The 27,184-nt window shown below is 45.8% G+C and overlaps 1 protein-coding gene across 1 annotated transcript in view; it reads left to right on the top strand.

Annotated features, from left to right (window-relative positions):
- The window catches only part of B4GALT2 (beta-1,4-galactosyltransferase 2), an 875,541-nt gene that overhangs the window by 737,083 nt on the left and 111,274 nt on the right, over positions 1 to 27,184 (top strand). Inside the window, exon 4 of the mRNA XM_086936139.1 lies at positions 21,978 to 22,165. Coding sequence (XP_086792265.1) covers positions 21,978 to 22,165 — 188 coding nt within the window. The remainder of the gene's footprint in view (positions 1 to 21,977; positions 22,166 to 27,184) is intronic.

Below are 27,184 nucleotides of genomic sequence, written 5' to 3'. Positions count from 1 at the left end.
GATCAGGCCATAAAAAAATATATTTTTTTAAATGTCTTTCCTCTGTTCTCAACGCACCTCTGTTGTCCACTTGCCCCGTGTTCCACTTACCTCCAGGTGACTTCCGGGCACTGCGACTGGCAGGGTGGGACTGGCCAATAATCCAACTAGGCAGTGCCCGAAGTGCAGATCTGACAGATCAGTATGTGATCCAACTTTTTTAGGTCTCACCTGCTTACAGAGCATGTGCTGTCCCTGCGAGGGGTTTTCTACACAATAAAGGGCTTGGAGCGGACTGATTGCTTACCATTTGCTGGCTTCACTGTCAAGTCTCTTTTGCTGCCTCCTAATTGACCAGCACATGCCGGGCATCACTACCTTTTCCTTCTGTGGAGCATGGACCAAGTTCATAATTGCTTCCTATTTATTAGTACCCGTGCCTCCACCACAGCCCCTTGTCTATGCTTGCCCATCCAGCCCTCCAAAAAGCGCTAAATCATAGGTGGCCGCATCATAGCACTTTTTTTTCTTACGTTCATTTCAGCCATGCTGCGTAGCCATGCTACTGTACAACATGGCTAAAGACATTGGCAAAGCCAAAAGATCACACATAGGCAAGAGCTGTTGACTTTGCCAATGCTCGTTGGCTGAGGACCTGTTTTGGCAAAGCCAATAGATCTCACATAGGCAAGAGCTATTGACTTGCCAATACTCATTGCCTGGGGGCCTGTTTTATGATATGCTGGGCTAATTTTTACTGTTAATTTCCCAGACATTAAAACAAACATTGCCTGCAGCAAGCTCAAATCCAAGCAGTCTTCTATGTCCTGCAAAACATTTATGTAGAGTGTCTTTACAATTTCAAAACAGTCAAAGTTTGCAAACATTGTCACATTTTTTTAGCTTTCTAATTCATTAATTAGGGCCAAATTTATTTTGGTGCCTGGGTTTTTTTTCTGCACCATTCTCCGCCTGAACACGCGCTTGAGAGCTGTGTTTTAGGTGAGCGGGCAATGACTGTACTTAGTCAATGAATCAATCACTCATGACCAGCTGCTCTGCGGGGAAGTGCCTGTGTATCCAAGGCCCAATTCTCAAAGGTATTTGTCCACTTAAATCAAACCTACGCACACCTGATATACGAGTGCAAAATCACTTGTCTAATGCAAGCCTGCCAACTTTGAAAAGGTTATCCCCATATTAGTGAGGAGGGGGGTTCTCGGATGGGTTTGGAGGGTTAGTGTAAGGTGGTTCTGTAAAAGGGCAGGACTTTCGGACCACCATGGCCATGATGGACAATGAAGGAGGCGGGAGCAAGGTTCTATATCCAGCCTTATCCGGAAAGGCACTACTGTACTCCCCAAACAAAAGCCTTTGAAGCTGCCTGCCATGTCCTCAGAAGTTGTAAAAATGTGTAATGCCTTCATTAATCCATGCACACCCTCCAGCTGCGATCCGACTGTGTGGAGGGACCTCGGGGTCCAGCGGCACCAGTGACTGAGTGAAGAGAGCCGAGATCATGTGACCGGTGCTTAATTTGAGCTGGTAGTTTCCGGTGCTCAGCACCGGCACTTAATTTCTGCCCTGGCACTTATGACAGTCTGCACATGATGGCACTGTCAGTCGACTTTAGAGATAAGGACAACAGCTGTTTATTAATTCAATGCACAATAATAAATGACTAACACCTATCACCATACCGTTTTTACAGCTTTGAGGGCCAGCAATTGTCACACTTTCAAGAATGTGATGGTCAGTAGACGTGCTGGTGCTGTCATTGGAAGCGCTGGTACTGGCAGTGGGTGGTCCAGGCTTCAGTGGCCTCCTGACGAGGGCCCTGGCACTTATTCTTTTGGACAAATTAAGCACTGCATGTGACACACAATGGTGCTGTGAGCTGACAAGGCTACTAATGCCCTTTGAATTTACATGTGTGGTTAGGGGGTCTTCACTAGCGCATTTTCTACCACATCCTAACTTGGAGACGTTTACAAATTTGCTCCTGATTAGTAAAGGGTAAACCTTTTCAACACTATTTCCAATCTTTTCCAGTGTGGGAAAGTGTGCGTAAGATTCTTTTCCATGGTACAGTGCTTAATTTGTGGGGGGGAAAAAGAGCCAGGGCCCTCATCAGGAGACCACCACAACTTGCACCACACATTGCCACTGTCAGTGACAGCACTTACACAACTACTAACCCTCACACTGCTACAAGTGTGACAATTCAGACTGTTTCAGGCCCCCAGAGCTATAAGAATGGATTGTGTGGCAAGTATTCATTGTTTTTAATTTATATTGAATAAATAAACAACAGTTGTTCTGCTCATCTTTATATTTCACAATCAGTGCCACCATGGGGCAGCTGTCATACGTGCCGGTGCTGACAATTAAGTCATGGTGCTGAGCACCGGAAACCACTGGCTCAAATTAAGCACTGGCGCCACGAAGGAAAAAATGACATATATATTTTTGACAGAAAATGTAATTCACCAAATGTTTTCAGGTTTATGCCCGGAATCCTAAAACTGTTGCAGGTTTTCAGGTAGTATCTGTTAACCTCCTGTGAATTACAAAAAATTGGGAAAATATCCACCCATGCTTTGGGAGGGGAGAAGAGGTGGGGGGGATTCTGCAGCTGCAAATTTTCACTTTTGTTTGTGAATCGGTGAATCAGACCCTTTTCCGGAGGCATCACAATCATGTCTTTGTGTGTTTGAGTTCAATTTAGAGCGGTATATGCCCCCCAGATTGCCTCAAGGGCTGGCACAAAACACATGAATAAAATAATAATAAACAAATAATTCATGTAATGACAGCTTCACATAAAGTACAACACATCAGACACAACCGAACAGATAACCAAGGACAGATGGTGTCATTGATCTTAAAATTGACAATTCTGCCTGGGAAGCTCATTCTGCTTAGTTCCAGTTCATTTAAAATTCTTCCACTCCCATCTTCCCTTCTTATGTTTTAGCAAAACAAGCCTCATCTCTGAACACGAGGACACGTCAGACAGCGGTGCCCAAAACTGAGCTGCCTTCAAAAACAAGATGAATGAACAAGAACATGTGCTCATTTATTCGTTCTTCTTGATTTTCTGAAACTTTTTTTTACAGTGCAATCACAAACCCCAGATCAGCTTCGTGCCTTTATGAGCAGCTCAGTTCTTAAGTCTGGCTGGCAGGGCAGCTGTCTGATGACCTGTTGTTGGTAATACTTTAAAACACATGTCAAGTGGGCTTTGCTCCACTCAGAAGTGCAAATGTCTGTCTCCTCACTGGTGCTGTTGGCTGTTTGGTGCCTTTTTCTACCAGCTCAGGACTGCTTGCATTGCAATGCACGAGGGACTATTTTACATCTCAAGCTAGCTTGTGAAACCACTGTTACAGGTAAGTAAACTTAATCTTTTTTCTTTTAAGAAATTGAAGCTTTCTAGTCAGTATAATACAGTTACCAATGTCCTGCAAGAAATGTAAACTACTTTATCGATTCCTGTCCAGAAAAAAAAACACACTTGCCTTTGCATCTTTTCTGCACATGAGGGACCAGGGCTGGGTGAATGTGACATTTCTCTGTTTGTTTTAAAATTTGAGCGGCAGGTACCTGTAACAACATGTACTGTTACCATGGAGATTACCCTGAGGACTTTTGTGAGGACTCAGATCAATGGCCTTCCTTAAATATCTATCTGTGCTGGAATAAGGATTCATTTAATGGAGAAATACCAATATGAGGACCAATAGAATGCCTATGCTATTGAACCTTTATAAATAATTCATGTGAAAATGTACTTCAACCACCATCACCCATACTAGCCCTAAAACGAAACCTGTCCGTAAACCTCGTTATTGGCATTAACCTGACAACAACCACTACCTTAAATCTAGCCCTATCACTAACTCAACTCTACACTAGTGCTAACCCTACGTACATAGCAACCCATAGCATTTTTACACACTTTCCCCCCCTAACTGTCTCATTCTTCAGTTAGTGATGATGAAACATTATATTTTCTCAGTTATTTCTGTGCTAATCATAGTGACCAAAAAAGGAAACTTTATTCTAAATAAGTCTGTTAATATTAGTTCCAGCTTAATTATATATTTTCATGTTGACATAATCCCCTAATTACTGTTTTTTTCTGGATGTGCGCAATTAAGACACTCCTAACGTTATGGAATGAAGCAGTGCTGGTTGATTCAGTCTTTGAAAAAAGTATGAGGCCCTCCTGGTGGTAAAACCATTTTGAAGACCTAGAGGCAGAGCAGGAAGCCTGGGTTGGTGTGAGGAGCCAAAGCCTGGGTGCCCAATGTATGCCCAAGAGTGCTGATTTTCAGGATAACCATATACAAATTTGGCATGAACCGTGCCCTCATGGACCCACAGTGGGCACCTTTAGCTAAAGACACAGAAGAGAGATAGGGACGATGAGGGACTTTTACCCCGAGCTCGCACTCCGCAGTGGGCTTTACTTATGAGATTTGGAGACCTTGTAAGAGATTTGACTCTGCAGTATTGATGCACGAATGTCGTGGAGATGATGGCGGCAATGTGAACAAGTCGACCCATCACTGCTGCGGCACACAAACCACCTGCAGTCCAAAATCCCGAATTCCTACATTACAAACCCGGTTTCACAAGAAAACTGGGCTGCTGTACCCCAAGAGGACCGATAGACTCAAACATACAAACTCAATCTTTACTTAGATTCTGCTCTTCAGTACTGAGCCATGAGCACCCTACCCATTCACGCTTGTCATCTCTGCTAGATGTTCTATGCCCTCTCGAACCCCCTCCATCCCACTAACATGCCACTGCCAGGATCCCACAACCGCTGCAGAGGACTGGTCTGTGGAGGCCTCGGTGAAGAAGCCGCAATAGAGATCCTCCCTTAGAAGGTCGATGTCAGTGAGCAGGGATCTTCTTCCACTGCCCCTGTTCTCATCAGTGAAATCCTAAAGACATCCCACTTAACAGGATGATGCATGAAACAAGCACTGCACTGGTGATGAATTCAATAGGCATTGGCAAAGCCAATAGGTCTCGCCTATGTGAGAGCTATTGGCTTTAGTAATACGTTTTAGCCATTATGTACACCATTCGGGCTGCTGTTCAGCATGGCTAAAAGTTAGTGGTGTGGAGTGGGGTGGGGCAGATTGGAGTGGTGTAGATTGGGATAGAGTGGAATGGGGTAGACAGGGGGCAGATTGCTACCACTTACTCCTGAGGCTTGAGCCGGGAGGATATTTTAAAATTGTGCTCCGATTATTTTTCACCATTTTCCCGTGTGTCCTCTCCCTCCCCCCTGCACTGATTTAATTATGTCCTGTTTGCTACATTAGCGCCGATTTGCCTAAAACAACTGTCAGGTTATTCTTTTGAGAGACTTCTTACTTGCTTGCCCTGGTAGCACGGTCGACTCTTTGACCGGTATCAGGCGGGACTAGGCTAATTCGAGAGTCAGGCAGCGGCCATCTTACTGAGGGCTCACGCTGCACGTCGCGCTACCGAGCGCTTAAAAGCAGGAAAGGCTCGTGGGGATTTTAGATTGCTACCACTTACTCCTGAGGCTTGAGCCGGGAGGATATTTTAAAATTGTGCTCCGATTATTTTTCACCATTTTCCCGTGTGTCCTCTCCCTCCCCCCTGCACTGATTTAATTATGTCCTGTCTGCTACATTAGCGCCGATTTGCCTAAAACAACTGTCAGGTTATTCTTTTGAGAGACTTCTTACTTGCTTGCCCTGGTAGCACGGTCGACTATTTGACCGGTATCAGGCGGGACTAGGCTAATTCGAGAGTCAGGCAGCGGCCATCTTACTGAGGGCTCACGCTGCACGTCGCGCTACCGAGCGCTTAAAAGCAGGAAAGGCTCGTGGGGATTTTAGATTGCTACCACTTACTCCTGAGGCTTGAGCCGGGAGGATATTTTAAAATTGTGCTCCGATTATTTTTCACCATTTTCCCGTGTGTCCTCTCCCTCCCCCCTGCACTGATTTAATTATGTCCTGTTTGCTACATTAGCGCCGATTTGCCTAAAACAACTGTCAGGTTATTCTTTTGAGAGACTTCTTACTTGCTTGCCCTGGTAGCACGGTCGACTCTTTGACCGGTATCAGGCGGGACTAGGCTAATTCGAGAGTCAGGCAGCGGCCATCTTACTGAGGGCTCACGCTGCACGTCGCGCTACCGAGCGCTTAAAAGCAGGAAAGGCTCGTGGGGATTTGAGATTGCTACCACTTACTCCTGAGGCTTGAGCCGGGAGGATATTTTAAAATTGTGCTCCGATTATTTTTCACCATTTTCCCGTGTGTCCTCTCCCTCCCCCCTGCACTGATTTAATTATGTCCTGTTTGCTACATTAGCGCCGATTTGCCTAAAACAACTGTCAGGTTATTCTTTTGAGAGACTTCTTACTTGCTTGCCCTGGTAGCACGGTCGACTCTTTGACCGGTATCAGGCGGGACTAGGCTAATTCGAGAGTCAGGCAGCGGCCATCTTACTGAGGGCTCACGCTGCACGTCGCTCTACCGAGCGCTTAAAAGCATACGTCCATGGCTCCGCGCAGCGTACGCGCATTGCGAGCGCGCCGATCGCGCGCCGGAGTCAAGCCAGAGTCCTGCCCGTCTGCGCCCGTCCGCGATCGACCGGGGCGCGGGGCTAGACACTCTGGCTCCACTACCATAGATCTGGGCTCTGACAAGATGGTGGACCAGCCGAGAATCCTCTATTCTAGCGCGACTCTATTCGATTTGGGTAAAATCGCCAACAAACCCTGTTTACATTCTATTGACCCCAATTGTATCCCGCCACACTGTAATATATGTAACTACTCATTCAGCAATGCTCTACCACATAAGGCCCCCACACCCAAATTAAAAATGCTGCTGCTAAATTGCAGATCTATGGTAAAACATAAGACGGAATTACGAGATGTATTACAGTCACGAGACTATGATGTGCTGTTTCTCACAGAAACATGGTTAGAAGAATCTTCAGCCCCTGACATCGTAGAGACGATACCTCTGAGTTATAGCCTTCTAAGAATCGACAGACCTAAACAACGTGGGGGTGGAATTGCACTGATTTGTAAAAAGGAATTACAATGCACACTCACTAATACAGTTATTACAAATAGTGAATGTGGGACCTTCTCTATAAAAATGACTCCATTGATGACCGTTACTGGCCTCCTTATATACCGCCCCCCTGGCAATGCAACTTCTTTCTGCAGTCAGCTTATAGAATCAGCTACTCAATTAGCTATAAAACACAATAACTTCATGATTTTAGGTGATTTGAACCTTCATTTTGAAGATAACAACGCGAAAGAAGCTCAAGTACTTAGGACTGCTTTACACGCGATAGGAGTAACATTGCTATCAACCTCCCCCACGCATCAACAGGGTCACCTTCTTGACCCAGTTTTTGCTACCTGGGAGGGCATTGAAATGTCCCCCCAATATCTATTATATGGTCCGACCACCACCTAATTACTTTTAATATCCCCATTAACAAGAGTAAGTTAGCTCCCAACATACCTCTGTTTACAAAACGTCGAAATTGGAAAAACTACACCCCTGAACGCATGACCAGCGAATTACAGAAACACACCCCGCCTACAGGATACTCCTTACAAGATACTTGGAATAATTATGAAACATGGCTGAGTAAGGCACTAGATACAATTGCACCGTGGACTTCCAAGCCCCCAGTCAGAAGAACCAAATCTGAACCTTGGTACACGGAAAAATTAAAACTTGCGAAAACACACTGTAAAGCGACAGAACGCAAGTGGAGGAAAAACTATTCTCCTGAACTTAAGGAATTATACAAACTGGAGTTAAAATCATACCAGAAAATGGTTAGAGAGGGAAAAAGTTCCTTCTACCAGACAAGAATTGAAGAGGCAACCAACCCCATGAAAGAACTATTCAGCATTTACAAGGAACTTACAGATACCACCACCTTAGACATGCAGCACACATATTCTAATGACATATGCGAACAGATAGCTGATTTCTTTGTCAATAAAGTTGAGAGAATACACGCCACTTTTCCAAAATCTGTTATAGAAGGAAATGAACCACTCCTTACCCAAAAGAGCATTCTTACCTGCTTTACTACTCCTGACAAAGAAAATTTGGTCAGCATTATCAATAGTATCCATTCAGGATCCCCTAATGATGTGTGCCCTCTAGCTAAATGTAAAGACATCATGAACAATGTTCTTATTGATCAAATTAGACACTTGATCACCCTGTCCTTCCAAGAATGCTATGTTCCAGAGGCTTGGAAGACAGCACAAGTTATCCCTCTCAAAAAAAAACCTAATATTCCGGTTACCCAATATCAAAATCTTAGACCCATCTCCCTCTTGCCGCAATGCTCTAAAATTATAGAAAAAATAGTCAACAAATAACTAATGGCTTTTTTAGAAGAAGGAAACATACTTCATTCCACACAATCAGGTTTTAGACCTGGATACTCCACGGAGTCTGCGGTTCTTTACTCCACTGAGTGTATTCGCAAGATGGTAGATGAGGGGGAGACAGCTGCACTTGTCATGCTAGACTTAAGTGCAGCTTTCGATACTGTGCTACATGACACTCTGCTGTCCCGACTCTCGGACATTGGAGTGAGGGATCATGCTCTTGCTTGGTTTAAATCTTTCCTCGCCAAAAGATCATTCCAGATACATTGCCCACCCTTCAAGTCATCTTCTCGCGACATCAGCTATGGGGTTCCACAGGGCTCTAGCTTGAGCCCTACCTTGTTCAACATCTATATGGAACCCCTAGCTCGAGTCGTAGAGAACTTTGGGGTGGGCATTGTCAGCTATGCTGACGACACCCAGCTCATGTTCAAGCTCACTCCAGATAGCGAGAAATTTGCCACCAATTTCTCTAGCTGCATGGCTGCAGTTGCCACCTGGATGGATAATAACTGCCTCCGTTTAAATGGTGACAAAACGGAGGTGCTAGTGGTAGGGAACAAAACCTCAATATGGTCCCAGGCTTGGTGGCCTACTACACTGGGTGAGTGCCCCCACCCAGTCGAAAAAGTCAAAAACCTAGGGATCATGATTGACTCGGATTTGTCGGGAAAATCACAAGTCAATAAAACAATAGGCAAATGTATGGGCATGTTAAAAATCCTGCGAAAAACTATCGATCTTATTCCCATTGAAGCAAGGAAAACTCTGGTGCACACACTAATAACACCTCACCTGGATTACGGAAACGTTCTCCTATTAGGTGTGAACCAAAAACAACTGCACCAGCTTCAATGGATTCAAAATGCTGCCGCCCGCATGGTACTGGGTTTACCAAAAAGAACATCCTCCATAGCGGCCTTGTCTAAGCTGCATTGGCTCCCAGTTAGAGAAAGAATCAGATTCAAGAGTCTTTGCTATGCCCATAAAATTGCACACAACAAAGGACCTACCTATTTAAGAAATCTTCTCATTCTCCAGTATTAGGGGTGTCTTTCATAGATTCACATGCCTGAATCATTCCCCGTCGTCGGAGTAGGAGTCTCACGGTATATAAAAAAGCAATAAAATGCCATAAAATATATAGCATATCACAGAAATACCAAACCAGGAAGTAAGTAGCCCCAGCTACAGTAGAAAAAACTTCCACCTTCGTGACTATCTAAGTCATTATGTGTTAGTCCAAATTGCAGCCAATCAGGCGACAGCACCCACCAGAATGTTCTCCCCAGAGGCTCAGGCTCTCAGATTTTCTACCGCACGTTGTGTGAAGGGAGTCTCCCTGAGCTCTGCTCAGTTTTTTCTTCTATATCACTAAAATTCTTCAACTTTCACAGATGTCTTCATCTAAATCCCTGTTTAGAGCCTGTGACTCTTGTGGGAAGCCAAGACTTTTCAAGGAGGACCCCCACAAGAAATGTTTGTATTGTCTTTATCCTGATCATGAGGTGAAGGAGTGCAAGATCTGCCGGACTTTCCCCTCCAAGACCATCAAGGATAGAGAAGGGCGCCTTCTATTGTGGCTCAATAGACTAAAGAACAAGGATGACCCTGTCTCTGAGGTAGGAAGTTTTGGTTCCGGCTCTTCATTTCTATCAACTAAGAGGAAGGCTGAAACTGATGTTTCATCTCTGAGGGCGAAGGTGGTTAAGAAGTCTAAATCTTCCCAGGATGCTCCTGGGCCTAGTTCTTCAAGTAAAGTTATCCCACTTTCCAAAGGGGATTCTACGCCCTCTAAGAAGTCTGGGACTAAGACAGTGCCTAAGAAATCTTCTAAATCTGTGCCTCCTCAGTTGCCATTATTGACAATTTCAACGTCAAGGAAGGACTGTGTTTCTTCTCATGTGGCCACTTCTACCACCTGCACTATGACTTTCTCCTCACCGAAGCCTACACTTGTCATGTCTTCAGCTTCTTCGCCCACACTGGTTCATGTCCAGATTAGGCCTATCTCGTCGTCGACAGTTGCCCCGACGACGATGGCCAAGGTACCGCCGACGATTTTGTCATCTTCATCTTTGAAATCCCCGTCGACGAAAAAATTGCCACCGTCGACGAAAGCATCGACGTCGACGGCCCTCCCGTCGAAGGTAAACTCTTCGTCGACGACGAAGTCTACGTCGACGATCCCGTCGACGTCGACGGCGAAGCCACCGTCGACGACTTCGACGACGAAGCCATCGTCGACGGTCTCGACGACGAAGCCATCGTCGACGGCCTCGACGACGAAACCACCGTCGACGGCCTCGACGACGACACCACCGTCGACGGCCTCGACGACGACACCACCGTCGACGACCTCGTCGACGAAAAGATCATCGTCGACGGCAAAGCACTCGTCGACAAAGCTACTGTCTACGACCCCGTCGATGACCCCGACGACGACGATTCCGTCGGCGAGACAGCACTGTCAGCAGTATACAGGCGTCCCGTTGACGCCGCCTCTTTCAAGCTGCACTACTTTGCAGGTTTGGTCCGCGCAAACAGCAGGGATTCCATTGCCATCTCCTGCGACCACTGCTACTTTATTAAAAAAGAGAGCTACTGTGGACTCTATTTCTACTACCATTGTGGTGCCTGACAAGCTCTTGGATTCCGATGAAGAAGAATACTATGAGGACGAAAACTTTGGGCCAGCTAGAAGTCCATCCGAACTCCATATTAAAGTTCAGGAAGATGTTGAGGATAACATGGAGGACGTTCAGCCTGCTCCGCGTGCTGACAGACCTGACACTGATAGGCAACTGCCTGAAGATCTATTCCGCAACTTGCAGTACATGCTCAGTGACTATTATAGACGTTTCCCACCTTCTGAGTCTGGTGACTCAGTGATGTCTGCACCTTTGCCGCAGGGAAGGCCTTCCCTCTCTCCGCGGACAAGACCAAGGGCTTCTAATGCGTTGGAGGACAGTCGCTCAACGTTGCATACGTCACCAATTTCATCTCCTCAGCCACGAGAAGAGGAGCTTTCGGAACAGGATGATCAGGAAGAAGGAGAGCTGAATGAAGCCTCTGAATCGTCGGAGTATGAGGATTACAATGCGAACACACCCTCTCCGGCGGAGCCTACTGCTTCTGAGTCACCACCCGTGGACGTTGCCTCATTTCACAGGATCATGGATAGAGCGACTAGGAGGTTTCTAATAACCATGGAAGCTAAACAAGAAGACTGCTTTTTGTATGATTTTAAATCTACCCCTCATAAGCAGAGTTGGACCATTCCAATTATAGATTTCATCTGGAAGGAGGGTCTTAAGATCATGGCCAAGCCGAATTCCTTACCAGCAGTGCTCCCTAGAGTAGATAAAAAATATAGGGCGCCTGCTACTTCTCCAGCATGCCTTGTCGGGCAAGCTAAAGCCGATTCTGTGGTGGCACAGGCAGCGCAGAAGAGATCTTCCAACCCTACGTCTCAGGTCTCTGTCCCTCCAGACAAGGATGGGAGACGCCTTGATTCCATTGGCAAGAAGGTTTCTACCATTGCAGCCACGACCATCCGGGCCGCAAACTCCCTCGCCATTTTAGGGAGATATGATAGACAGATGTGGTCAGACATCTCACCGTACGTAGACAAGCTCCCCGAGCCTGATCGCACTGAGGCCAAGAAAATCCTTCAGGAAGGAGAGTGTGTCTCCTCGGAGATGATTGACGCTGCTGTGGACGTTGCTGCCACTGCCTTTCGACAGCTTGCAGGTGCAGCTGTTTTAAGACGGCAAGGATGGTTACGAGCAACCTCCTTTAGGCAGGAGGTTCAAAACAGAATCATTGACATGCCTTTTGATGGAGAGTCACTATTCGGCAAACATGTTGATGAGGCCCTGGAGGCAATAAAGAAAGACACTGAAACAGCGCGTTCACTGGGTACCCTTCAGTACCGGAAATCTTCCTTTCGTGGCACAAGAGGAAGGGGGAATTTCAACAATAGAGGAGGATACGCCCAACAACGCTCTTATCCCTCCACCCAGGGAAACCAAAGATTTCAGCCTTACCGGCAACAAACCTATGGACAAAAGAGAGGAAATTACTCTCAACCTCGAGGAAAATCTAATTATCGAGGAAGAGACAACAAGAAATGAGGAACGCATCCTGCCATCACTTTGTGCCAACCCGAACCAAATTGGAGGTCAAATATCCCAGCACTACTTAAATTGGTCCGAAATTACTACAGACAAATGGGTCCTGGATGTAGTAGCCAGAGGACACATTTTAGAATTCGTAAAAATCCCCCCAAATTGCCCCCCAAAAGGACCCGATCCAGCGCACCTCAAGGAGCTATTCGTCCAGATCAACACCATGATCCGGAAAGGGGCAATCGAAAGAGTGCCTCATCATCAGAGGGGACGAGGCTTCTACTCAAGATTTTTCCTTGTTCGCAAGAAGTCAGGAGAGTGGCGCCCCATCCTCGACTTGCGAGCATTAAACAAGTTTCTGAAGAAACTCACATTCAGGATGCTAACACTTCAGGAAATCCTCCAATTTCTTTCGACGGGAGAGTTTTTGGCAACACTCGACCTTCAGGATGCATACTTCCACGTACCGATTTTCCCACGGCATCGGAAGTTTCTCAGGTTCAGAGTGGCTGGCAGGGACTTCCAGTTCAAGGTCCTCCCATTTGGCCTGCGTTCAGCCCCCAGAGTGTTTACGAAGATGCTGGCCCCAGTAGCGGCCCATCTTCGGTTGCAATCGATTCAAATTTATCCATACCTGGACGACTGCCTTATCAAGGCCAGTTCTTTCGACACGGCTCAAGATCACGTTCAAAAAACTTTGTCTCTAATGCAGAACCTAGGTTTCTCAATCAACTTCGAGAAGTCTCGCCTCACACCTACAACGAGAAAGGACTTCTTAGGAGCGACACTGGACACCAACCTTGCCCAAGTATTCATTTCAGAAGAAAGACAAGTCAAAATTCAAAGATTCGCGACGACATTGTCACTAAGAAAGTGCGTTTCAGTACGCATATTCAAGTCATTCCTCGGAATGCTTTCTTCCTGCATTCTGCTCACTCCCAACTGCCGTCTTCGGATGAGACCCTTACAGGAGGAACTCAGCCGCCAATGGATCCAAGCCACAGGATCTTTCGAAGATATCCTCCACATTACACCTCGCATGCGACAAGCAATCGCATGGTGGACCCACCGATCCAACCTACAAGTGGGATGCTCCATGCTAACGGAAGTTCCCAGGTTCATAGTGACGACCGATGCATCAATGACAGGCTGGGGTGCACACCTCCAAGGCATGACGGTCAGCGGGAAGTGGAACCAGGTCCAAATGAAATGGCACATCAACCGGTTAGAGTTACACGCCATATTTTTAGCCCTGAAGTCCTTTCAAGCAACTCTGCAAGGTGCCACAGTCTTGATACGGACAGACAACACCACCTGCATGTATTATCTAAACAAACAGGGCGGGACCAGATCAGTCCGACTATCTCAACAAGCACAAGAAATATGGAGTTGGGCCTTGACTCACGATATTCATCTGTCAGCGGTCCACGTTCCGGGGATCGCAAATGTATTGGCGGACTCTCTCAGCAGGTCCGGGGGCTGCACTCACGAGTGGGAACTTCATCTCCCATCTCTACGTCGCATCTTTCAGATGTGGGGGCATCCGGACTTGGACTTGTTTGCAACCTTCCAGAACCGGAAATGCCCATTCTTTGCAAGCTGGGTTCCCCACAAGGACTCGTGCGGGGATGCCCTTTCGCTGAACTGGAATCAAATCTTCGCGTACGCCTTTCCACCGATACCTCTGATCCCGAAAGTTATCAGGAAAATGAAGAAACAGCCATGCCGGTTGATCCTAATTGCTCCTCGATGGCCCAGACAATACTGGTTCCCCGAACTACTCCTTCTCTCGGAATGCAACCCTATACCACTACCACGCATTCCGCAGCTTCTATCCACCCAGCAAGGCAGGGTATACCATCCGGACCCGAACTCGCTGAAATTGTCAGCTTGGCTCCTCAACACATGGAATTTGCACACCTAAACATTCCACAAGATTGTCAGGAGGTGCTTGCAAAAGCCAGGGCTCCATCCACGATCAAAACATACAAACTCAAGTGGAAACGGTTTTGTGCATGGTGCCAAGCTAATGACTTACATCCCATTCAAGCAACACCAGAACAAATCCTTCCTTTCTTTCTGCATCTAGCCAGACTGGGTTTGGCGCACTCTACTCTTAAGGTCTTCCTAGCAGCCATCTCTAGGTTTCGCCAAGATGGATCAAACTCTCTGTTCTCTGTACGGATCATCCAACAATTTTTCAAGGGCTTATTTCGCATGTTTCCGCCGGTCCGAAGACCTCCTCCGGCATGGCATCTGAACATCGTCCTATCCCAGCTCATGCGACACCCCTTTGAACCGATTCATAAGGTGGACCTGAAATTTCTGACATGGAAAGTATCGTTGCTCCTGGCTTTGACATCTGCTAGGAGGGTCAGCGATATTCAGGCGTTTACATCTAAGGCACCTTTCCTTCAATTCACCACGGACTCAGTGGTATTGCGCACTAATCCCACATACATGCCTAAAGTACCACTGGACTTTCATCTTAATGAACCCGTTGTCCTTAAAACATTCTTTCCTAACCCACAGTCTACGGCTGAGAAAGCACTGCATTCTTTAGACATTAGAAGATGCCTTCGATTTTATCTCTCCAGAACTTCGGTCATCCGCAAGACAGACCAACTGTTCGTGGCCTATGGCCGGCAACGCCGGGGTTGTGCTGTTTCAAAACAGACCGTTGCTAGATGGGTCTCCTCTACGATTGGACTTTGTCACCAACAGGCTGGTAGGCCCTTACAAGCCTTGCCAAGAGCACATTCAACCAGGGCAGTTAGCTCTTCCACTGCCCTTTTTGCTGGTGTGCCACTTCGACAGATCTGCAGAGCTGCCACGTGGTCTAGCAGGCACACCTTTACTAGACACTACTGTCTGGACTCGGCAGATGATGCAGATGCTTCGGTTGGGAGAGCAGTGCTTCGCAATCTTTTCAAATAAGGTGAGCCTCTGTTTCCACCTCCTCATTTATGCTCTTTAGACGTTTGCTCAGAACATGTGATTACTGTTGTGCATGTCTCCTTTACTATATACATAGGTATATTTAATTATATGCATACGTGATATTCTGACGTCTACGAGCGTTATAATGTGAGTACTGCTTACTATTCTGATTCAGGCATGTGAATCTATGAAAGACACCCCTAATACTGGAGAAGAACAATAGTTACTTACCTGTAAACAGGTGGTTCTCCAGTATTGGTGTCTTTCATAGATTCACATGCAACCCGCCCGCCTTCCCCCAGAGACTCTCTCGAATAGCATGGGACTTCACTCCTGTGCGAGAAAATCTGAGAGCCTGAGCCTCTGGGGAGAACATTCTGGTGGGTGCTGTCGCCTGATTGGCTGCAATTTGGACTAACACATAATGACTTAGATAGTCACGAAGGTGGAAGTTTTTTCTACTGTAGCTGGGGCTACTTACTTCCTGGTTTGGTATTTCTGTGATATGCTATATATTTTATGGCATTTTATTGCTTTTTTATATACCGTGAGACTCCTACTCCGACGACGGGGAATGATTCAGGCATGTGAATCTATGAAAGACACCAATACTGGAGAACCACCTGTTTACAGGTAAGTAACTATTGTTCCTATCCATCGTCCTACCAGAAACCTCAGATCCTCGGGTATGTCACAATTTAAACTTCCCCGGATCTATAGAGCAAAACTGGGTGGCCGCTCCTTTCGATTCCTTGGAGCAAAACACTGGAATGCCCTCCCAGTTCATCTGAGAATGGAGCCGTCAGAAACCCTTTTTAGAGCTAAACTAAAAACTCATCTCTTCCCCCATTAATACTTTTCTGTACTCTGTTCCGGTGGGCCGTAGGGAGTTTTGTCAGCAATTAGCGCGGGGATACACAGTTGTGCAGCCATGCGCTTTATAAAACGCTTTATTATTATTTTTTTATTATTATTGGTGTAGAGTGGAGTGAGGTAAAATGGTGTGGGTGAATTGGAGTAGATTGGAGTGGGGTGAACTGAGGTAGACTGGGGCAGGGTAGATTGGAGTGGAGGGTTGGGTAGATTAGTGTGGTAGATTGGAATGGGGTAGATTGAATTGTAGTAGAATGGGTTAGAGTGGGGTAGATCGGAGTGAAGAAGATTAGAGTGGAGCTGGATAGAGTGATGTGGGGTAGATTGAGATGGGGTAGAGTAGATTGGAGTAGGGTAGGTTGGGCTTAAAGTGCGCGCACTCTACCAGGTGGGCTTGGGATGCAAAGTAGGATTGGGCACCTTAAAAAAAAAGGAGCCCACATTTACGGATTGTGCCTTTTCGCAAACACTGCTTCACTCAATTAAGTATCATGAAGAGAAGGGGAGACTTTTCCTGTGAACCACACCTGATTGTAAGTGAGGCCACTTTTGCACAGGCCCCTCACCCCTACTCAATCTACATACATTATTGGGCTGGCCCAGCGAGAGACTGGGAATGACACCTCTGCCTCATTGGTAAAAGAGGTAGTAGAGGAACATCTACCTCAGGTAAGGCCTCTCAGGAACCCATTGGGCTGCTGGCATCATCTGAACAGCACAGACACAGCCCAAATCGGCCTCCATGCAATCCAGAAAAGCGGCCCATTGCCCGAGTGCCATGCTTACCAATCTGACCATGCACTCTAGACACAGCACTAGACGCGCACAGGCCAGGCCTGGGCAAAGCCCGGGCCTGTCTTATACTGGTCAGAGCCAGGAAGAGGCTGGGCAGACCCACTCCACTTGGCCTTTGTTCTTGGATTGGGCTCTGCGCTACGACAGCGGTGACTGTTCTACACACCACGACCCCCTCAGGTACTGTGCTAATTTACTCAGTTGAGCATTCTGATTATGTCTTTAAGGTGTCATTGAGTCCCAGTAGAACTGTGAACACTAGCCCGGTCCGAGTCTGCATCTTGGTGCCATATTACATTGTGCATGCACCATTATTGCACTCACCTGCTTGTAATATTTAATTATTGTTTTTTGCTGCTCAAATTTTTGTAAAAGTAACAAATGATGAACAGAATAGTGAACAATGCAAACATTCACCCCTAGCCACAAAGATCTGGGTTTAATCCGTCGTTCTTTTGCTCACCACCACGCCACCCCAGTTTGGACCCAGCCATATGCAAATCAGTCTTAGTCAGGCCCAAAGTGCCAAGACAGGTCCTCCTTGGACCGGAAACGAGCATCCTGTGACCAGTTCAGGGTTTCACCCCTCATTGGCCAGGCTAGCTTGAATACAGAGGCATGGAGAGCACGGGACCCATGTGTGGGCATAACCGTCCCACTGAGGGTGACAAATGCAAAAGGAACAATTGATGGGCAGAATGTTGAACGAAATCAAACAATCACCCAATACGGAAATCTGGACCTAAATCCATCATTTGTTTGCTCCCTGTTCCATTCCATTCTAACCCTAGCCATATGCATATCAGCCTTGACCCTGATCCCCATGGTAGCAGTCCAGCCCAAACTGCCTGGCCAGGTCCTCACAGGACCTGGCCAAGCATCCTGGGACCTGTTTCTGGGCATCACCCCTCATCAGCCAGGCTAGCTTTAATCTAGTGTCGCAGTGAGCACAGGATCCACGTCTGGGCATACCCTTTCCACCTAGTACCACAAAAGCAAAAGGAACAAATGATGGACGGAATGCTGAACAATGCAAACATTGTAGCATTTAGTGGTACAACAGCCGGACGCCCTGAGTGCTGACGAAGGGGGGACATCATTATATGGAATAATTTCAGATTAGGGAACTTTCTTTTTAAAGCATTGAGAGTGTTTATTTATTTATTCATTTTTAAAGCACCTCTGCCTGCTTCATATTACTCTTACTTCCCATATAATATATATTCAGGAAACCCGGCTGGGGATACCTCTTCATGTTGAGGGTTTCTTTTCATTGTTCACAGCAGCTATTCCATCCCTTGCAGACGTGCTAAGGGGTGGGCTACAGTTGTTGATTTCAGACTAATTACCCGTCAATATTTGAAAATCGGTCACGCCCTACTGATATTATCGGTTTGTCTGATTTGCTTTTAAGGGAAGGAGTGACACGATCATAATTAATTACTACAATAATGTGTTTGACTCCACCCGTTGCAAGGTCGTCCGTGCTTTGGACTCTGACTTGAATGTATTCTTATCACATTTCAAGCCTGCTTGTCCAATCGTATGGGGGGGATATTAATATTCAACAATGCAGCCATCCGCCGAGATGGTTGTGTGGTTTCACTAACTGGTCTGGGGCGGGTACCGGACACTTTCAACACAGTGAGTATGGAAGCGTTTAAACACATTGATCCACAAATATGATCTTCTGTTGTTGGAATCCCATATGCGGTAAGGTAAACTCCAGATCCATACTTTTGTGAGAAGGGTAGACATTCTGCTATTGACCATTTGTTTATCAGTGCCACAATTGAACATAGGATCATAGTCTAACGCACTGTAGTAAGTGACCACAGCCTGATAGTGATAACCATGTTTTTTTTGCTGACTGCACTGTAAATCCCTCAAAGATCTTACATATTGTTAGACCAAATGGAGTACGTCGCAAATGGGCAAGAATTGACCCAATGAGCATATTGATGAAGTTGCTAATTAAAAAGGCAGTTGAGTTTGCCATCAGTTTAGCCTCTGTTGTGGACAATGAAGGCCTGATTTCTGCATACACCATGTTCCAAGAAATTACTCTACCATTAAATTATTAAGGAAACAATATAATGAGACGCTAGCAGCTAGGAAGAAGGTGCTTAGGTTAAAGGCCTGGATCAATTTGGTTGAGGCTGCTGAGACCTGGACACCTTTTTGTTTTGGAACACCGTAAATGCTCCCTATTTGAAACATGATACCCGTCCTGATTCGACATTACATATTCTGTCACAAACATGGGTAGACCATTTTTTTAAAGGAATTTTTGACTCTTTGGCATATTGCAGTTCAAAGTCAGTTCCTCCGGCATTAAATAGTTCTATGAGGAGTTCTCCTTCTAGATTGGTGTGCCCTTACGCTGGAGGAGCTCGGGGATGCATTGTTAATTGTGCCAAAGGGAAAGCACCTGGATCTGATGGGGTACTAGTTGATGCCTTTTTTGTGATGGTTGAACTCTGGGTACCAATTCTTAGCCACATTTTCAACAAGTCAGCATCGGGCTGTGTGCCTTCATCATGGACCAGATCCATAATTATTCTTATCCATAAGAAAGGAAACAGAGCCAATCCACAGTGCCATCATCCCATTTCCCTCTTGGACTCTTCTGTGATGCTCCTGAGTAGGATTGTTTTGCAGAAACTAGAGGACTGGGCAACCAACAGTTCCATCCTTCTCAAGTCCAGTATGGATTCAGGAAAGGTCTTGAGATGGTGGAACAATGCTTAAACCTTGACCTTTTAATAGGAAATTACACAAGAGCTAAGCCAGGATCTCTTTTTCTGTGCTTTGTTGGTCTCAGCAGTGCATTCGAATTAGGGGATCATTTAATTTTTTGGCGTACTCTGAGCTTTAATGGGGCTCCTGAGAATATAGTTTCTCTTGTTTTTAAGCTGTAGGTCTTTTCATCTCCAGTACGGTATGGTCCTAATGGTGAACGTTCTCTCTCTTTTAGAATTAGTTGGGGTGCAAGACAGGGGTGTGTGCTGACCCCCTTTTTATTCTCTCATTTTAAATTGGCTTGACGATAGTTCATGGACCCTGCAGGCCGACGAGCCAACTGTTGCCAGTTGTCCGGTTCCTGTGCAGACAACGTGGTCCTATTGTCAATCACTGCTGTTGGGCTGCAGCGACTGATGGATTCTTTTGCGTGTTTTATGGACTCTAAGAAACTAAAGACTAACAAATCTAAGACATTTACAATGATCTGTGGGTAAGTCCCAAGGAACGTTAAACAGGTCTACTTAGATGCTACCCCTGTAGTTAAAGTGAAGTCCTTTTGTTACATGGGTATTCTTTTCTCTGTATTCGGTTCCTGGGCTGAACATGTTCCGAATACCTCGCTTAAGATAAAAAGAGTGTGTGAGGGTGTGTTGAGATTTTCCAGTAAACTAGGCAGCCGACCCATTAAGGACATGCTCAGTATCTATAAAGCAAGAGCTTTAGCTGCCGCTAGTTATGGAGGAGTAGTGTGGGGCTTCGTGTCGAGTGGCTCTTTACAGGTCGAGGCAAACGCCTTCTGTGTATCCCCCCTTCGACAGCATCCGCCATCATCCATAGGGAGATATGGCTGAGCCACCTGGGAAATATGTTAGCTTGTAAGCCCATTTTCTTACAGCGCTCAGTTTGGGCCAAATCGGAGACTGAATTTACACAGGCTATGATACGGGGGTGTTAAGCTTTAGATCTAACCTTTAAAATTCCAAGGCTATCTTTTATGAATGACAATCCAAGGTCGGTGTTTGACTTTTCTGGGTTTCAGGATCCAGGTAGAATTCTGTCTTATGGGAAATTGGAGGTTAAGGTTCTCCTGTCTGATTTAAGGGAAAGAAAGAGAGTCTTTGATGACGAGGAGAAACAAACGATAGTTGCATATATAACCTACACTTCTCCAGAGGGCTTTCAACCTTATCTGGCCCAGGTGTCAAACTTGCAACACCGTTTTGTTTTAACGAGATTGTGGTTGAGCATTGTACATCAACTTGTTTCCTTCCCCAAAATTAACCAGTGGAATAGATTGCTTGCTCCATGCCCTTGTAATGGAACCTCAAAGCAGAGCACTTTGCACTTTATGCTTCTTTGTCAGTTTCATCTGGACATAAGGGAATTTTTTTTATCCCTATTTTTATCTTGCACGATATTCATGCTCATACAGATGCTATGAACTTTGTGTCCTTTGGGATCTTCTGCTGTGTGTTTGAATGTTGCTTCATATATCTACAGTGTAATAGGAATCAGGAAAATAATGCTTTAATAATTTCGATATTTCATTGTTATCTTATCATCAAGCTCTAGAGGCATAGTTCAATGTTTTACATGTTTTTTAAAAAATAATGATGTATTGTATTGAATTTTATTGTGCTTTTATGGCCTATGGAGATAGTGCTGAAATAAAGATTTTTGATTGATTGAATACCATTAATCAGTGAGAAGTAACAAAGCTTAGAAACAGCAGATTTGAAGTTTGAGATGCTTTATAGAAAAAATGCTGTTGTAAAAACAAGCCCATCACTTGACTGGTGAGTAGCGTGGTCAGTAAACTGCAAGGAGCGCCTTCAAATCTTGCTCCCACATTTGTGTACCTTATGCTGAATTATGAAGTTAATTTATATCCCATCAGAAATGTGTCTGCAGTTCTCCTCACTCTGAATTCAAGAAGAATCTTATATGTCATTGTCTATGACTGTGAAACACACTGCTTGCCCTAAGCAACTCAACAGCGATTGAACTTGCCTGCTCCAATTCTTTTTGCTTGCCTGACCGTGAAGCTGAAATGACATGTTGTCGTCTGTCCTTCACAGCTGGGCGAGGACAGCTTTAACCGGGCCAAGTTGCTGAACGTTGGCTTTCTGGAGGCCCTGAAGGAAGTGGACTATGACTGCTTCATCTTCAGTGATGTGGACCTCATCCCCATGGACGACCGGAACCTGTATCACTGCTACGAGCAGCCGCGCCACTTTGCAATCGCCATGGACAAGTTTGGATTCCGGTAAGATCTCAGTGAACGGTATTGGCGACTACCAGGCTGGTGAGGCAGATACGCACTGGGACATCATGTAGGCTTTGGTTGGTGGAGGTCCTACCTTCTGCTCTTCCAGTGCAGGACCGCCCGCCTTATTTAAATATCATCATCTGTCTCTTTGCTAAAAGTGAATTTGCCTCTGCAAAAGATGCACTTTCAGCAACGGTGAATGCACTGCTGTCTACCCTTTTGTTTCAGGCCACTCTGCATTCTTTTTTTATGTGACTGGTGGGTCTGGCAGGTGAATACATGGCCTAGTCCCACCCAACATAGAACAGGGCTACCACTACTGTAACCTTGTGATGCAGTGGCTGCCAGGTGAAGGGTGTCAGACAGGACAGCCAGCTGATGGTGATGCTCTCACCTCTAACCAAGGTAGGAAAACCACAAGTTTGGCGGGGCAGGGGCCCTGCCAGAATCTAAATCATGCCCTTTGTAGTTTCACATAAAAAAGGAGATAAAGTCTTATTTCGATCAATTGAGACGGGATGGGTAAAAGTCAACACAGTAGAGGCTGCATGGGATTGACTTTGAGAGCCTAGTACTGCCAGCTTCACTCTCAAAGATACCACACGTATTGACAAGTTAATGTGGATGTTTTATCCAAAACGAAGGAGATTCCCTTTCCCACATACTTGTCCACCATGCCATGTCTGACTCAAGGCTTTAGAGCTCATTTGCCTTGAGAGTTTGAATGGCAATGAGTGCTAGAAGTTCAAGTACCTTGCTTGTTGTTTGGCAGCTGATCTGTCAAGCAGCTGTTGAGGTGAGGCGCTTCGTACCAGTGACAGAGATTTGAGTCTCAGGGGTGGACCTTTTCCCCTTGAATGACTCTTGTATTTTAAGTGGCAACTCCTTCAGGGAAAATACAACTGCAGACATTCTGAGGTGGCAGGGAAACCTGACAGAACACCCATCACTTATACCTGTTCTGAAGATAGCCTTACTTAGCAAGCGTCCATCTGCAGGACACACATAATGAAAATCACTCTTGAACTGGGAGTTTTCTCCTAGCACATGAAGAATATTGAAAAGATTTTCTTTTTGAGAGTACCATGGCTTCAGTGGCTGCCCCGAACAAACGGACCTCCAGAGAGAATAACATTGGATGAGCCATCCTCAATTGGGCGCAACCTCCAGTGCAGTAACCAGCTAAACAGACTATAATCATATGAAATATCATAAAGGGAGCTGCAGAGCTGTTTAAAGCGGCCTGAGTGCAAGAAACAATAAACTGTGCATCTGTCTCTCGCACCTCATCATCCATCACACTGCTACACGCGGCGTCTCATAACATGATAACCGCACCTCTGTGGTCATCGCACACGACATGGAAACACTCCCCAAATAGGATCACAAAACAACTTCCAAGCACACACCCTACATGTGGGGGCGTAGCTTGGTCAGTAAGATTGGGGGGATGTGATTTTCCGACAATCATGCTGCATATAATGTTAAATTATAGGACAAGCACGGCGTGTGAGAGGTGCTGAAGAAGCAGTGGAAGGGAGAGGAATGCCGATTGGTAGGAGTACTAACTGAGGGAAACACAATATTTTGTTAAATATACAAAAAACATTTAGGGCTTTCAAAACAGAGATGAGAGAGAGCGTGGGTATGTTTTTGTCAGTGTGTGCATCTAGAATCCCAGGTGAAATTTCACAGACACCTCACCATACCCGACTGAAAGTACCTGCACCCAACTATTCATCAGAAACTACATTTAGTGGGGGGGTGTAGCACCCCAAACACCCCCCCGAAGCTAATTCCCTGCCTACATGGCATAGCTAGCTGTCCATATAGCGAAGTGCTTCCGGCTAAAGGCTTCAGTGCCCCACACAGGGACAGTAAACGCTATGCAATGCAACAATACACCATAATACAATACACAGCCATTCCGTATTGGTGCTAGGACTGGAAAGAGTGTTGCCCCCCGTGGAGTAGTGGACCACCCTGCCATTAATACATTGTTTTCCTGCGATTCTAAATGAAGTGACTAATGTGGAGGTGGGAGAACTCAACACCTTCTATTTTGTGGTGGATGGCTGTTGCTACCCACTTCCAAATAAGACCCTATGACCGAGCGGATTGATGGAGGGAACTTGCGCCAAGATCAGTCATCTTAACAAAGCGGTTGCAGCCGATGTAAAACTACTAGCTGGTAACCTGTGAGCAGTGCTTAATTTGAGCTGGTGGTTTTCGGTGCTAGGCACCGACACTTAATTGTCAACACTGGTGCTTGTGACAGTCTGCCACAAGGAGGCGCTGTCTGGCTAATTTAGAGATGATCACAACAGTTAACTATTAATTCAAATTACATAAAAATGACTATTATCTGGTGCCCAAGCCATTCGTATAGCTTTGGGGGACACCTGAAAGAGTCCGAATTGTCACGCTTGTAGAAGTGTGATGGTTAGTAGTTGTGTTGTTACTATCACTGGCAGAATGTCAGGGGTGATATGTGATGCGAGTTGCAGTGGCCTCCTGACGAAAGCCCAGGCATTTTTTGTTTTTTTTACAAATTAAGCACTGAGTGTGAGAAAAGAGAAATTGGAAAGGTGCGAATAAATATGTAGGGCACCCTCGGAAATATCCACATTGAATGAACAGATCTTTCTTGAAGATACAAAGCTTTAATAAACGTCTTCTCTGCTGAGGCCTGCTTGCTCCCTCATTCTCCAGCCACTGCCCCTACTCTGCCTCAGAGCAGCGAGTTGAGAAGCTGCAGGACACCCCCTGTAGGGAGATGGAAGAGGCTGGCACGTGACCCCGGGCAGAGGGCTGATGATCCATTTACAGAAGGATCCACGTCAAGCCAGCACGTTCCACCCTTCGGTTTTCGGTTCTTGTAATTGATTGTTTCCTGGACAAGGAAGAGTGAATCCTGTCAGTTTAAGGTTAGAATATTTCCGCACTTTTCGGCGTGAGCGAGCCTTTCCTTTTCATCTAGAAAATTCATGGCATTCCAGCTCCACTCCAGCATTGTCAAGCAGAAGAAGATAAGCTCTCCGGAAAATGGTTTCACCCCTGCACCATTGAGTGAAGCAGGGAAGCCCATGGTTCCAACCATTTCCATCAGTGTCGAGGGGGGCTTTCCTCTCCAGGCATCTTGGGGAAAAGGCTGCCAGCGTTCATTTTACAACACAGATTTCCATCTGTGCAGTCCAAAAGCCCAGAGGTTTTATAAGGAGTTCGGGAAAGGAAGAGGTATTTCAAAACATTATCGGTCATTGCAAGATTTCCCCATAGCAGACAATGGTGTGTGCCCAGCCCACGAGGAAAACTGGATGCCCAATACAACACACAGTGAGCCCAGGAGTCAAATGCCTGCACCATAGGAGAACAATATGGACTAACTGCTCCAAAAATCACATGGAAACCGTAAAATACTCTCAATATAAAATCACAGACCCGGGTTTGTTGGCTTCGCTGTCCCTGTGCTCAGTGTCTTAGCCGGACAAGGGTGCTTTTCAAATATGGCACGCTGCTGGTTAGTGTGCCAGCCTGCCACTTGGGCATCAGTGCTCAAATGAGCCCAAGTAACTTGTGTCAGAGGACTGCATATTAGCAGGGTGAGGCTGGCAAGACACTGACTGAATAAGCCCAATGACTGTTGCCATAACGCTTGCGTGGGGCGGAGAACAAAATATACCGCTTCTCGAGATACGCAGCGTTTATGAGGGCTTTTTCAAATCTCTTGGAAAAAGTGGTTACAAGTGTCCTATCTCCTTTTGATAAACTGTACCTTGTTTCGGGGAACCGATAGGACAGCCATTCCTCTTCCTTCCTATTGATAAACTAAAGACTGCATATTAGCGCCAGGGGCTGCTCATTGTGCCATGGGGGAGCTTGGGCAACGGCAAGGCGTGTTGCTTGGTGGGCAGGCATTTGTACAGATTATTTATTACGGACCCTACAATGCATAAGGTTTAGAAAGCAGTTATACATTAGGTTACTGATGCTGCAGCAAAGCAAATATTTAAGTCAGTACATACAATTGTTTTGCTAGTTTATTGTTTCAGTATACACAGTATCATTGCCATGCCAGTGTCCACGTTGCCTCTAAATTGCAGTCCCTTACACTGCGGTACCCATTGCCTCCATTATGTGAAGCACAAGTTGTATACCTGTTTCCGCCATAACCTTAGCTTTTCATGGTTACATCTGTTGTCCCAGTGGTAAAGCACCATTTTTTGTATAAACCATCAAAAGTCCAGCATCTTATTCACCAATACGATGGTTCTATCCGCATTTCCCACTACATCAAGTTCCTTTTCATAGCTGTATGCCAGAATATCGAGGACAGAATTATCGACCCGCCAAAATACAGTGGCATTGTAGTGATGCCAGGTTTTGAGGGTCACAAAAAGGAGCACATAAATGCTAATCACAGATTATAGCCACAATAATAGCCATTTATTGGTGGTATTATACTCTGTTTAGAAATTCCAGTGAGTTAAACCTTTTTTTGAACTTAAAAAAAAGACATTTCAGTGAGTTCCCTAGTGATGTTACCATGTGAAAAGTTTGAAACCGCTCTCCACCCCTGCTGGGATATGATTTTATTTTTATTTATTTTGTCAATTTGTAGGGCGCAACAGCTACCCAAGAAGGGTTTCCCGGCGCCTAGACACAGCTAGAAGCGAAAAGACAGAAACGGAGGGAACTAATGAGGGATTATTGTTCGTACAACCAGGTCTTTACAAGCTTTCTGAAGCTATGGTAGTTATCTTCCTTCCGAATGCTTGGAGGAAGCGTGTTCCACAGGGAGGGTCCAAGATAGGCAAAAGATCTGCCCCCTGATCTTACACGTTTGAACCTTGGTATACAGAACCATGCTGCTGTCTGGGACCGGAGGTTTCTCTTAGGTGTGTAAAGGCAAGCAAGGGATTGGAGGTATTTTGGGGCTCCTCCTGTTTTTATTTTGAACATGTAGTTCAAGGCCTTGAAGCGAACTCTGTTCTCAATCCTGAGCCAGTGAAGGTC

The sequence above is a fragment of the Lissotriton vulgaris genome, chromosome 1_1, assembly GCF_964263255.1.
Source record: "Lissotriton vulgaris chromosome 1_1, aLisVul1.2, whole genome shotgun sequence".
Lineage (NCBI taxonomy): Eukaryota > Metazoa > Chordata > Amphibia > Caudata > Salamandridae > Lissotriton > Lissotriton vulgaris.
Note: the sequence above shows the minus strand (reverse complement) of the source record. Positions and strands in the feature narration are given on the sequence as shown.